Source organism: Scyliorhinus torazame, chromosome 14 (genome assembly GCF_047496885.1).
Source record: "Scyliorhinus torazame isolate Kashiwa2021f chromosome 14, sScyTor2.1, whole genome shotgun sequence".
In the NCBI taxonomy this organism is placed as follows: domain Eukaryota; kingdom Metazoa; phylum Chordata; class Chondrichthyes; order Carcharhiniformes; family Scyliorhinidae; genus Scyliorhinus; species Scyliorhinus torazame.
In genome coordinates, this window is record NC_092720.1 from 76,597,904 (window position 1) to 76,611,664 (window position 13,761).

At 43.1% G+C, this 13,761-nt stretch overlaps 1 protein-coding gene across 5 annotated transcripts in view; it reads right to left on the bottom strand.

The window, feature by feature from the left end:
* Positions 1 to 13,761, bottom strand: part of LOC140389824 (inactive N-acetylated-alpha-linked acidic dipeptidase-like protein 2) — a 1,491,575-nt gene that overhangs the window by 880,059 nt on the left and 597,755 nt on the right. For all 5 annotated transcript variants that reach the window (XM_072474375.1, XM_072474373.1, XM_072474374.1 and 2 more), the window contains one exon: positions 11,963 to 12,494. In XM_072474375.1, the coding sequence (XP_072330476.1) occupies positions 11,963 to 12,486 (524 nt within the window). In that variant the 5' untranslated portion in view covers positions 12,487 to 12,494. The remainder of the gene's footprint in view (positions 1 to 11,962; positions 12,495 to 13,761) is intronic.

The following is a 13,761-nucleotide window of genomic DNA, read 5'->3' on the forward strand; positions in this document are numbered from 1 at the left end:
CATCCCAGAGGCCCTACTTCCCTGCGCTGCACACCACTGCCCTTCAACTACTCCCCACCCTCCTTTCATAGGCATAGGTCTCCTTAGGTCTGGACCCTTGGCAGTGCTACTCTGGCACTCGGATGCCCTTGCACTGCCAGGGTGGCAGTGCCAAGGTGTCCGTGTTCTGGGGGAGGGCCATGAGAAAAGGCAAGACCTGTTGCATGATCCTCAGTGGTCTTTTAGCTGTATGCCTTCAATCTGATGAGGGTACTTAAGGAGGTCCATCTCCAACAACAGAACAACACACTCTGAAACAACAACAGTGAATTAGATCATTCACATTTGGGCCAACACATCCGATAATGTTCTGCTGCTGTGAATCCATTTAGAGATGATTCATTCATCTGTGGTTCATTCTTCCAAATTAAACTGACATCCAACACACTCATTTTGGAATCCTGGGCTACATTTATCCTCAACTTAATATGGATACTGATCACCTGAGTATGATAACATCAAACACTTGCCAGTCGGACATTAAACAAACGATCTGCCACCCCTGCGAGGGCACCTCAAAATGGAGGCACTCTCACATTTCCCTTGCTGCCTGAGCATGGGTAGCTCTCTAGGGGCACTGCCAAGGCTGCAGAACTGCCAACCCTTTGACTAAGCCCACAGAGTAGAAGGTCCACCCTCTGTTCTTAAATGTCTGCCACCTGCCAGTTCCTGATTGCTTCAATATAAGGAGCTGCTGGAATACCTTCATCCCTGGAGGGAGAATCTCTGCAGCTGCCATGTACCAGATTTCTTCCTGACAGTTGGAAGAAGCACACAGTTTGGAAATAGAAGACATGCACCATAGTCTAACAAAGTGAAAATACTGGGTACAAAGTATTGCACCACCCACGGCTAAGCTCAATAAAACGTGACACAATTTGAACTATAATGTATCGTGAGTGTGGGCAGATTAATATAATTATGCAGAAAAGCTCCTGTATTCAGAAGTACTGATGAAAAGCTGTATGCATTTCCTGTGATGGCTTATTTGGCATGAGTACATGTGGGAGATGTATGTTGTGCAACAGATATTTCAGGTACTTAAGTGATCTGTTACACCATTTTCTGGCACATCAGTTGGCTGGGTAACCATCCCTCTAAGTTAGCGTTATATTCTGACTAAGGCACACTCTTCTTGCCTGCCCTTTCTGTCATGAAATGAAATGAATGAAATGAAAATCGCTTATTGTCACAAGTAGGCTTCAAATGAAGTTACTGTGAAAAGCCCCTAGTCGCCACATTCCGGCGCCTGTTCGGGGAGGCTGTTACGGGAATTGAACCGTGCTGCTGGCCTGCCTTGGTCTGCTTTCAAAGCCAGCGATGTAGCCCTGTGTATCTTACAGATGAAAAAGTGTTTCCTATAAAGAAATGGAAATGCATGGCAAACACTTAATCTGGCTTGGAAGGCACCAGGAAGTCAAATCTAAAGGCAGTGTTTAGTTTATAGCCAATCACATACCCATCTGTGTTGTGGAAGCCATTTGAAAAGTGAGGTTGCAGGACTGTGCGGAAGCAAATTCCTTCAATGCAATGCTGAATTTCCAGGTGCAAACGTGTGGGATGATACCATCCAACACAGTAGGTAGTTACAAATCTGTGGGGTAATACTACCCTATTCTGTAGGAGGAGACAGAAGATGAAGATAAAGGAATGGATATTACCAGTCCTCTAGAGAGAGGATGGGAGGCAAGAGCGCTGATAAAATGGTGATGGAGGGGAGCCCAATGCCGCCCCGCCTCCAGAGCATATTATTGGAGGCAGGTACCTCATTAACACAGCCACTGGTCAGGTGGCCAAATGTGTCAATTAACTACAGAATTAATTCCACTTCCTGCCCCCACCAGTAATCTGCTGGTGTCCAAAGACGCTGTTGCTGTGATGGGATAAATGCCAGCGATCCGCCAGCAGGTTCCCAGATTACAGTGGGGGGGGGGGGGGGGGGGGGGGGGGGGGCACACATTTATTGTCCCTCCATGGCCCATTTAAAGGCCTTGTGTCAACAATGGCTACAGCACTACCACAGGAAGGTGCATATTCCCAACTGGTGAGAAGAAAAAAGCACCTCGACTGAAGGGTGCCTCAGCATGGAGGTGCCCTCTCCATATTTAGCAGTAGTTCTACAGAGGCTGATGGCGTGGCCACCATCCTCAATGGTCCTGGCAGCAGCCCACAAAATGTCAGGGCCAAGTCCCATTTTTTGACCCATGACCGGACTTTTTAGCTGTTGAGAAAATTCAGGCCAAGAAGTTTGTCCTCTGATTGATGACTGAACATGGCAAGTGTTGGGAATCCCAAAACTATTATGGGCACGATTCAGTGGACTAGAGTAGAAGTTCGTTGAACGGCACGTTTGACGGAGTGCATCTCGGCACAACGGCATTTTGCTGTTTTTCTTGCCCTCGGGGAAATTCGCCGACGCCCCACTTGGAGAGATTTCCTACTGCCGACCTGGCTCTCGCCGACAGGAAAGGCTGTTCGCAGAATGGGGAATATTTTGGAAGGCTGCCCGGATTCCTCCCCACCCCCCTCCGCGCAAACTTTGGAAGGCTCCTGGGAACTCCCTGCCGGCCCTCTACCTGGGAAGGCTCTCGCCCCACCCAGGCCTGATCTTTGGGCACCCTGGTATCCTGGCAGTGTCAGCCTGGTAGTGCCAGGGTGGCACTTCTGGGGTGCAGGCTGGCAGTCCTAAAGCGACCAGTGCAAGGGGTGTGCCAGGGTATCATTTTGCCCTGTCCCCGACCACCCTGGGGGTCTCCCATGGCCTGGGTGATTCCCCAGGTGCCATTCCGACTATTCCACTATTTGTGTGGACCAGTATAAACGGAATCCTGGCGCGGTCTCCCAGGCATGGCCAGTGAGTCCCTGGCATTTTTAAATGAACCATACGGCTCATTTAAATATGCTGATCTGGATGACGCCCAGTGAGAGCGAGATCCAGATTTAGACTTCTCGTGGAATTTCTAGTCAGATGAGATGAAGCCACTGAATCGCGACCTATGTAAAATACTATGGATACTGGGTCAATTGAAACTTAAGGCTGAAAAGTATTGTTTAGGCAAGAGTGTCAAAGTGTACCAAACTTCAAAATCAGTGTCTTCCCATTTGGAAAAAAATCGTAAGAAGTCTTACAACACCAGGTTAAAGTCCAACAGGTTTGTTTCAAATCACTAGCTTCCGGAGCACTGCTGCTTCCTCAGGTGATTCACCTGAGGAAGGAGCTGCGCTCCGAAAACTAGTGATTCGAAACAAACCTGTTGGACTTTAACCTGGTGTTGTAAGACTTTTTACTGTGCTCACCCGAGTCCAACGCCGGCATCTCCACATCATTTAGAAAATTTTAGTTATTTTTGGCTCCATGTTGAATGACCTCACTCTCACCTGACCTCACTCTCAACCGTCCTCCAGTTTTTAAGGGCAGTCTCTGTCCCTCTTCTAGAGGAGCTGGACTAGTAGACAGAACGTTATTGCTCACTGCCAATATTGAATTTGGCTGTAATTGGAAACAAAACAAATGGAGGATCAGGGCAGAGAGACTTCCCAAGGTAATGGTTGCGGCGCTTCAGACCTTAGACATGGGTGTCAACAAGTGGAAAAGGGCCACGTTTCCACGGGGACAGGGAGGTCATTAATGAAATTGTGCTCTGCGGGGAATGGGACTCGTGAGCCAGTGGGGTCAATGAAAGGATTCCTCAGTCCAGGTTCTCACAGGAAAAGCTATAGTGAAACATTTCCCAATTAAGCACCGAATACTAATAATTCACCAGTGCTGCCTGAAGCTACTTACGTGCAGTTTAGGCAAGGCACGGTGGCACAGTAGTTAGCACTGCTGCCTCACAACACCAGGGACCCGGGTTCGATTATGGCATTGGGTAACTGTGTGTGGAATTTGCAAACTCGATGGGTTGAACGGCCTCCTTCTGCACTGCAGGGATTCTATATTAGTAGAATTCCAATCTCAACTGGAAATTGCACCTTGTCACTAAAACATGCATTTCCCTTGCTCTAACTTGTTGGGGTTTTAAACCAAAATACATCCAATCCCAATTCTACAGTTTACCAATCATACTTGAGCTGACCATTGCGGAATGATGCGGTCAAAGATTTGTCCTCATTATATTTTTAAATTCAATGGATTGAAGGTTTCACTGACACAATTTACCCTCCAATGTATCTTCACCATGTGTCCTTTATTTACCTGTGAGTTTCGGCTGATTTGTTTTGCAGTTCTCGATCACAACTGGAGACCATACTTGCTCTCACCGGAAATCTATATGTGCAGAATTTTCAAATAGCTTTAAATATGGAAGTTGTGACAGAGGACTAGGGTTGCCAGTCCAAAGATGCGCAGGTCAGGTGGATCGGCCACGCTAAATTACGCCTTAGTGTCCAAATGGATAAGGTGGGGATATGGGGATAGGGTGGGGGCATGGGCCAGAGTGACCTACTCCTTCGGAGGGTGGGTGCAGACTAGATAGGCCGAATGGCATCCTTCTACACTGCAGGGGAAAAAAAAAAGAAAATGAGTTTGGTGCTGATGATCTGGCAGCCATGCTGTAAACATATCAATGAGCTTATGTGAATACTCAAGGTTAGAGAATGCATAAGCATAGAACATTTCCTATAGGCCATACCACCAACCTCTCATGCTGAACACAATCCCACACACCCATCCACTGTTCCTAGTGGTCAGGACTCGGGACTTACATCAGAAACTCCATCTCACACACTATCTAATGCTACCAGCCTCAACTACCTCTTGCTACCTTCACATAGCTCCAGCTACGGCAGATACATCACCCAGACCTAGTGCTACACAATCACTGACATTCTTCCCTCTCTTGCAGAACAAGGTGACACACAATAGAAGGATATAAAGCAGAACCGGCAGGGGTCAAAAACATATTTATCTCCTGAGCAATACAGGGGAAGTGGTGGACTGCAACATGGGTCCGGCTGCAACAAAGACCACTGTAATAATCATTGCCAAGAACATTGAGAATGGCAATACCTTACTATCATATGCCCTTTCTCAACTCATTTCATCCTACTCCCTAGATGCTATGACCATGGAGAACTTGCTTCCAACTCAGAATCCCTTCTCTCACTCCAACCTCCACTTCTGATTTTCTGCTTTCAGATACACACAAACTGTCGTTGGTCTACCCACAGCAGCTTAGGAGGAAGAGAAAGAGGCTAACATCACACACATGCACATGCATACCACTGCACATGGATCTGAGCAGTCTGAATTTCAGAAATGTGCATCATACCGGATCTAACCAACCACAACTAATACTTTCAGCTCAGCACTTTGTGGCTTCTGTAGCACAGGCAAAAGCATTGCTGCAGAATCCAATTTCACAGTAGCTTGTAGCTTCACACCTTGTAGCTTCAAGGTGAGTTGTGATTCATGAAACTGTTCCCTTTCCTTGGCTATAAATGATGGTATAAATGCCATCCACACCTGTCGTTGTATTATTAACTAGGCAATACAACATGGAGCCCCTTCCCAGCCAGTAAATGACATGATTAAGGCCTTCTCTCAGCAGCCTTTTCTGATGGACAAACAAAGGTCCTTACTGTGGCTTGTTGGTGAGGTATAATGCTCTCCCCACACTGTGACTAAATCTTGTAAAACATCTGTGATGAACGGTTACTGCCTTATCATCATGTAAGGTGATGTCCCCTTTAAGACCGGGCTTGGAACTCTGGGGACTCTGCCTCTGGCTCCGCCCATCAGTGAGCCATATATAAAGGGCTGCCTCATGGGCTGTGCAGCAGTCAGCTCATGTCTCAGCTCTAGCATAGTTCTTAGTCTAATAAAGCCTTCTTTACCGTTTACACTCTAAGCGTCGTTATTGAGGGTACCTCAACATCATTAACTCACAAGAGCCCTTTTGATCATTTAGCCAGCAGAAAAAAAATCTTTTGCCTTACTTTTTATGGAATTATGTACCCGTCCCCACAAATGCCTCCTCCTGATTCTGCTTCATGTCTCTCAGGGCCTATCCAATTTAACAATGCACTGTACTGCAGTAAATCTTTGCAACAGGTCATTATTGGTCCAAGTATTTATATGCACAAAACATGAACTGGGCATCGGTCAATGGGCCAAATGGCCTCCTTCTTTGCACCACTTTAAAAGCACTTCATTGTCTTTCTCTTAACATTTACATTAACAGAGGTCTGCAAGGTTGATAAATAAACAGATTCCGGCCTGTCCTTTGGTAGCTTTGGCTGCAGAGGCAAAAATACCACTGCCCACATTATCTGCCAGCAAATTTACCTGAATGACAGTCACACAGACCAGTTTCCCAGCATGAGTTCTACGGGAAATAAATTTGGGTCAACTATCCAAAATTTGGCACCAAATCAGCAATTTATTGAGGGGAGACAGAATTACAGTTTCTGTGTGGGAATGGAAAAAGTGCAGAGATGGAAACTCAGACGCAACTTTGAGGTTGAGTCTAAGGCACACTGTGAGAGCAGAGTCAAAGGAGCTTACTGCATTTGATTCTCGCTAAAATCAATGCAGGAAATGCTTGATGTTGTCAACTGGTGACAAAGATTGAGATTTCCTCATTTCTCAGTACTGATGCAATCACCTTGATTTGTGCAAAAAAGATCAGGTTTTTAAAAAAAAAACTCAGTGTCAATAATGTCATTCCAGTGTTAGAGCAGTACAAACACTCACTCACCCTAGGATTTGTCAGCACAGGTTCACACAGGAAAAGAGATGGTGAAAACATTTCCTAATTCTGCACTGAATACTAATAACTCACTAGTGCTGCTTGAAGCTGCAGACTTGCAGTTTAGGCAACTACGAATGGGACAAAATATTTGTAGAATTCCGACATCAACTAGAAATTGCACATTGTCACTAAAACATGCATTATCCTTGCTCTTAACTTGTTTTTAAGCAAAACACAACTGATCCCAATTCCAGAGTTTACCAATCATACTTGAGCTGATCATTGTGGGAATGATGCAATCAAAAAATTGTCCTCATTATATTTTAAAATCCAATGGATTGAAGGTTCCACTGACACAATTTACCCTCCACTGTACCTTCTCCATGCGTCCTTTATTTATCTCTGAGTTTCTGCTGTTTATTTGACTTGCAGTTCCTGATCACAGCTGGCGACAATAATTGTTCTCACCTGAAATCTATATGTGCAGAATTTTTCAAACAGCTTTAAATATAGAAGTTGTGCCAGAGAACTGAAGGGCTGCCAGTACAATAACTGTGTTCCAAGAGTGATAAAACATCTGTTACAAACATGGTCCTACCGTGGTTATGTTCTTGGCATCAGTTGCATCCATAAGCATTATTGGCCTGAATCCACTTCTCCGAAACATAACTTAGAGTTTATCTACAGTGTGCGATTCTGATGATGAATTGGACATTCAAGTCTTCCACACACACCTTTATTTGATCTCCCCAAAGGCAGTCCAAGGAAACCTTTGGTGGGTTGAGGCCTGATATAAATCAATGAACTATTGTATTTCACAGTAAGGTACAGCAAGAGGACTTAATTGGACTTAATGAAATATGTACAATTTATTGGAATCTAATGAAAAATATCTTTGGCTTCCCAACATCAGTGGGCCATCCTGCTTAACTAAAAGAAGATAGCTACCAAGTGTTTTCCAGCATTTTTGATCTCATTGTCAAAGTCTTTGCTCGGTGCCTCACAGCATTTTATTTTTAAAAAACCCGACGAAATGCTCAGATCCCTGGCTTTGTGCTTTGGTTTTGTCTGTATCAACCTAAGACAATATCAACTACTATCCAACATGATAGATGTGAGGCACAGACTACAGAGATAGACCAACAAATTACTTATTGCTTACAGTCGATGAGAAAGCAACATTACAGCCACCACATGGATATTTCGATAACTCACTGCCGTAAAACGTTTTTTTTAAATAGAGATAAGGTTCAGGTACTCGAGGTTTATTTGGTTCTAGTTTGTAACTCGCTTGAGGGTATCTGTTATAGAATCACTGCAGTGCAGAAGGAGGTCATTTGGCCCATCAAGTCTGCACTGATCCTCTGAAAGAGCGCCCTACATCGCCCACTCCACACCCTATCCCCCTAACCTGCACACTGTGGACGCTGAGGAGCAATTTAGCATGTCCAATCCACCTAAACTGCACAACTTTGGACTGTGGGAGGAAACTGGAGGAAACCTACGCAAACATAGGAGAAAATGCAAACTCCACACACACCCCCTCCCAAGGTCGGAATTGAACCCCGGTCCTTGGTGCTGTGAGGCAGCAGTGCTAATCACTGTGATACCGTGCTGTACAAGGTTTCCTTGATACAAGATATAAGAGGGTATCAGTATGAAGAAATGTTTTGCTTTTCGAACAGTTAAGTAATTTGTAAGAAGTCTTACAACACCAGGTTAAAGTCCAACAGGTTTGTTTTGAATCACTAGCTTTTGAAGCATAGCTCCTTCATCAGGTGAATGAAGAGGTGGGTTCCACAAACATATATAGACAAATTGATTCGAAACAAACCTGTTGGACTTTAACCTAGTGTTGTAAGACTTCTTACTGTGCCCATCCCAGTCCAATGGCGGTAGCTCCACATCATCTCAAAATTAGTGTTCAAAACTATGGGAGGATCTGGTAAAGAATAGCAAGAAAGAAAGTCTTATTCGATCCCCACAAAAGAACAGAGAAAGGAGTTAAAAATTCTTTTTAAAAGAGTTTGATTGTGACTCAGCAATGAAAGCAGAATCTACAACGGTTTTTGAAGGAACAGTTCATAAATATTTTAAATAGTGAAATTCAAAAAGAATATGGGTAAAATGCAGGGGAATGAGATGAAATGAATAATTCTTTCAGACTGCCCGCACAGCATAATGGCTGAACTGCCCCCTTCTGTGCAATCAAATTCTACAATTCTACTCTGACTTTTTCCAACATACAGATTTATAGGAACAAAACCTTCGCTACACCACCACTTTGCATAACAACTTGGGTGTCAGGGTGCAGAACTTGACTCCAAAACTGAAACGGTTTCACATCCTTCGTATCATTTTCAAAAATCATCCAGACTGCTAAGTAGACAATTAAACTGGGCACTCCTACCTGACCTTTTAAACATTAAAAATTTAAGAGGGAGCACATGTCTGGGTATGCATTCAGACTGTAGCAGCTGATGCACAGCAGTGTTTTTAAATACATGGCCATTTGCCAGCAAAGCTGTTCTGTCTTGATGCATGTTCAGACAAAGTCAAAATGATAAGTTCCAATAACATCTTCCGGACCATGGAACAACACCTCCATTGTCAAAACAACAGTATCCTGCAGATCACCAATAACTAGCCACATCAACGACATGATTACAAGGTCAGGGCACAAGCTGCATATGTAGGTCATTGCCGAACACTCTCAATAATTTCCCCATCATTTACAAGGCTGAAGTCAGGAGTATTCAAATACTCACTACTCACCTGATGATTGATTTAACTGCAACAATACTCAAGAAGTTTGATACGATCAAGGACAGAGCAGTTCAATTGATTGACGCCACTGCTAACACATACCCAATGTCCTCCCTCCACACCACCACTGAACTGCGGATAGCGGACTATTTAGTATTTACTACCTACAGAATGGACTGCAGCAACTCACCAACTTTATTTTAACAACATCTTTCACAACTGCAACCTCTGTGGCCAAGAAGGACAAGAACAAGAAGATGACAGAAACATCATTACTTCCAAGATCCCCATGATCCTAACTTTGGATATATATCTGTTCTTTTCATTATCACTGGGGCAAAATCATGGGGTTTATTATGGGAGCATCATCACCACAGAGACTGCAGTGTATTCATGAAGATTTACCACTGTCATCAACGCAGGACAGCTAGCAATGGGGAATAAATCCAACTTGCCAGTGGAAGCCATATTCCAAGATCATATAAAAATATATCTTTAAAAATAGCAACAAAAAAAAAAATCATGGTCACATCACTGTCAGGAATTAATCATAAATCGTTTTGAATCTGCTGCTAACCTGCTATTGTGACAGAGAAATTATAAAGTCTCTGGCTATTATTTGAAAATGATTGTACAATACTTTTAATTTATAAAACCATAACGGAAAATCTATTTACAAACAAAACTCAGTCTGTTCTTAAATACCACTTATACATGTATCTTTAAAAAAAATAAATTTAGAGAACCCAAGTATTTTTTCCCAATTATTTTTTTCCAATTAAGGGGCAATTTAGTGTGGCCAATCCATCTAACCTGCACATCTTTTTTGGGTTGTGGGGGTGAAACCCACGCAGACACGGGGAAGATGTGCAAACTCCACACGCACATTGACCCGGGGCCGGGATCGAACCCAGGGCCTCAGTGTCGTAGGCAGCAGTGCTAACCACTGCACCACCATGCTGCCCTCATCTATACAACTATCTTAACCTTTAACAAAATCCTCAAATATAATCTCAAGCTACCCGGCACTTACAGGATTTTGGAAAGGCTTCGCAAAGGCTATGTCCAAGGTCTTGGATACTCGGGTAAAACCGAGCTGGGGGATAGTGATATTTGGGGTATCAGGCAATCCGGGAATGCAGGAGTCGAAAGAGGCCGGAGTTCTGGCCTTTGCCTCCGTGGTAGCCCGGAGAAGGCTCTTGTTAATGTGGAGAAGGCTCTTGTTAATGTGGAGGGACACAAAACCCCCAAGCGTGGAGGCTTGGGTCAGTAACATGGCGGGATTTCTCAGGTTGGAGAGGATGAAGTTTGCCTTGCGAGTGTCCTTGCAGGGGTTCTCCAGGTGGTGGCAACCGTTCCTTGACTTTCTCGCGGAACGTTAGGTGGAGGTCAGCAACAGCAGCAAACCAGAGGGGGGGGGGGGGGAAAGAGGGGAGGGGGGGGGGGGGGAAGGGGGAGGTGGGGGGGTGGTCTGGGCAGTGGATGGATTTCATTTGTAAAGGGCAGATACCCCACCTTGTTTTGTTAAGTTGTTAAATGGTTAAGTTGTTTTCTGTTTTATTGCTATGTTTTCTTTTCGTTGTTTTTCTTTTTGTAGTGGTTTGTAAAAATTATTGAAAAATTTTGAAGAAAAACAAATTTTAAAAAAAAAAAATATATATATAAAATCTCAAGCACAAATCACAAATAGGAACATCAGAACATGAGTAAGCTTCGACTAAATTTAGTAAAGTTAACTGTCATGGGAGTTTCCCTTTAAGAAAAGTTTTTGTGTTATCACATGGCTTCAGTGATGTCATTGTGTGGGTGGAGCTGGGCTGTGGCGCTGGCTTTTTACTTTCGCTTTTGAGTTAGTTTTACTTTGAACCGGTTTGTACAGCACAGGTTGAAAAAAATTTGTTTTCTCTCTATCTACATTTTAAAAGCTGTCTCCAGACTGCTTGATAACTTGAAAAGAAATAATTGTTTTCTGGAAGAAATTCAAACCTGCTGTTGTGGAAAGGACACATGATCATCTAAACCAGGTCCTGAGTGCTGTGTGCCACACCTTTGAAAGGGGTTTTCTGGATTGTGGGATCTTGTTATTAAATTGGAACAGCTTAAGGGGGAAATTTATTAAGGGTTATACATAGAGTACTGTAGCTGTGTGGGTATTTATTTTGGCTGTTGATAAAAATGTAAACTAAATTTGTAGAATAAACGTTGTTTTTGATTAAATGTGCTTAAGGCCTCTGTTGAATAACACCTGCCTTTCAGGCCCTTGTGCTCATCGTAACCAAAATAAATAAATAGTTGTAGGTCAGGTGAACTCCATGATATACTTTGGAGTTTTCTAAACGCTGGTCCATAACATTAACTATAAATGTGCCAATCTATGAACAAACATTAACTTGACTTTCTCCTTTCTCTATTTTGGGGGCAAAAAAGTTGGCAAATACAACATTTAGCACCACAGTTGCACTCACCTGAAAAAGTTCCTGATGCTGTCGCCTTCAATTGCCTGAACAATATTCTGGAGGATGTCGCCATCATCCGATTCAGTAGTTGAAGACGCAGGTGGTGTTGGTGTTGTTGCATTATTTGACAAAATGTTTGAACTACTTTTCCGTCCATAATAACCTATTAGAAAACCACAAATAAATATAATGAACCCTGCAACAAAGAGTTTTGCCATTTTAGAAAAACTGCCCTGATGATCTTTTGGTCCTGATCTTGTATGTGCCACATAATGAGACTCTTCTTCTAGGCGTGCAAATCTTCCCCGGGGCGATGCTGAAGGCTGCATGAATTCAAAGTCAAGATCAGTGTTCCCAGCGGAGTTGCCCAGATGATGCTGGCCCGAATTGTCAGCTTCAAAACCATCGAATGCACTTTCTTCCAACTCTTTTTCCATGTCCCACTCTAACTCCAGTGAAGTGACTGGAAGATCTTCAGTGTCCTGATCTTGAGCGTGTCCTCGAAACCTCTGGTCCACTTTCTGATAGGCCATTTCTGTGCCTGCATTTAAAAATTAAAATCAAAATCAAGAAGGCATTTTCTTAAAGCAAAGTCAGTGATCAAGTTCCAGACAATGGTGTAGCACTTGGTCCATGCAGACAAGTTAGTTTTATGTTGGATGGTTTGAATTTGTCAGCTATTTGAAATGGGTATCCAGACTGTGTGGCAAATTAATTGATTCAATGAAAACAGGGTGTTCGGTCCCTTCCCCGTTAAAATTTTGGAATAAACAAGGAATTTTCTGGAAGCAGGATTCACAATTCCCCGTCACCTTCAGACTAAATTTTATTTTCAGATTTTTAGCAAAAACATGCCTATTGGGCGAAATATGCATTACCTCTCATCTGCACGTGGCTCACCAAAACGGTTTGTTGCATCATAATGTATTCAGCATAGATTTTTACTGCAATCTCATGCAAACAACTGAATATCTTTTGTTATGATGCAAATGTCTTCATACCAATACAAAATTAATAGCTTCGAGTGAACATTTGGGAGACGACGCATGGACTGCTCCTGACAACCAACACTGCATATATTTATATAAATTAACCAGTAACAAGGAGTTCTAGGCGGCAATCTAAGACCAGGATTCAAGTGACAACAAAATTGTCATCTGCACGTTTAGACTGAATTATTTCTGAAGCTTAAAGAGTTTTGTCATTCTATATCTACACAACATTTAAGTTTAAACCGTAACACAAATCTTAACCAATAGAAGGATGGGAGCTAAAAACGAAAATGGTGGAAAATCTCAACAAGTCTGGCACAATCTGAGGAGAGAGAAACAGAGTTAATGTTTCAGGTTGTGACCTTTCATCAGAGTTTTTTTGAAAGAATGGGGGTAATGTGCAATATTTATTGATTTTCATAAGTTTATTCAATAGATGTTAAGGAGGAAATGCGAAATTAAGTTCTGAAATGCATCCGTGTTTGTGTTTTGGGCAAGTGTGTACTTTTTCTGTTTGGGACTGTCCAAATCATTGATGTTAAGTATTTTTAAACAGCTGATATAGAGGACTCGATTCAACTAAATGGGAATAAAGTCCCACAGCGAGCATGTTTAACCGCGTGTTTTCTGGCGCTCACAGTGCGCTGCGGCCAGCTGCTATTCGGGTGCAGCGTGGTCATTGGATTACTCTAAAAGTGTCTTAAAATATGCTTTCCCCCAGCTGGATTCAGTTCACATCTCCAAAAGCAATCAATGCTGATTGTGATACAAGACCAATGTGACCACAGGCAATGCAACATACACATAAACCTTGGG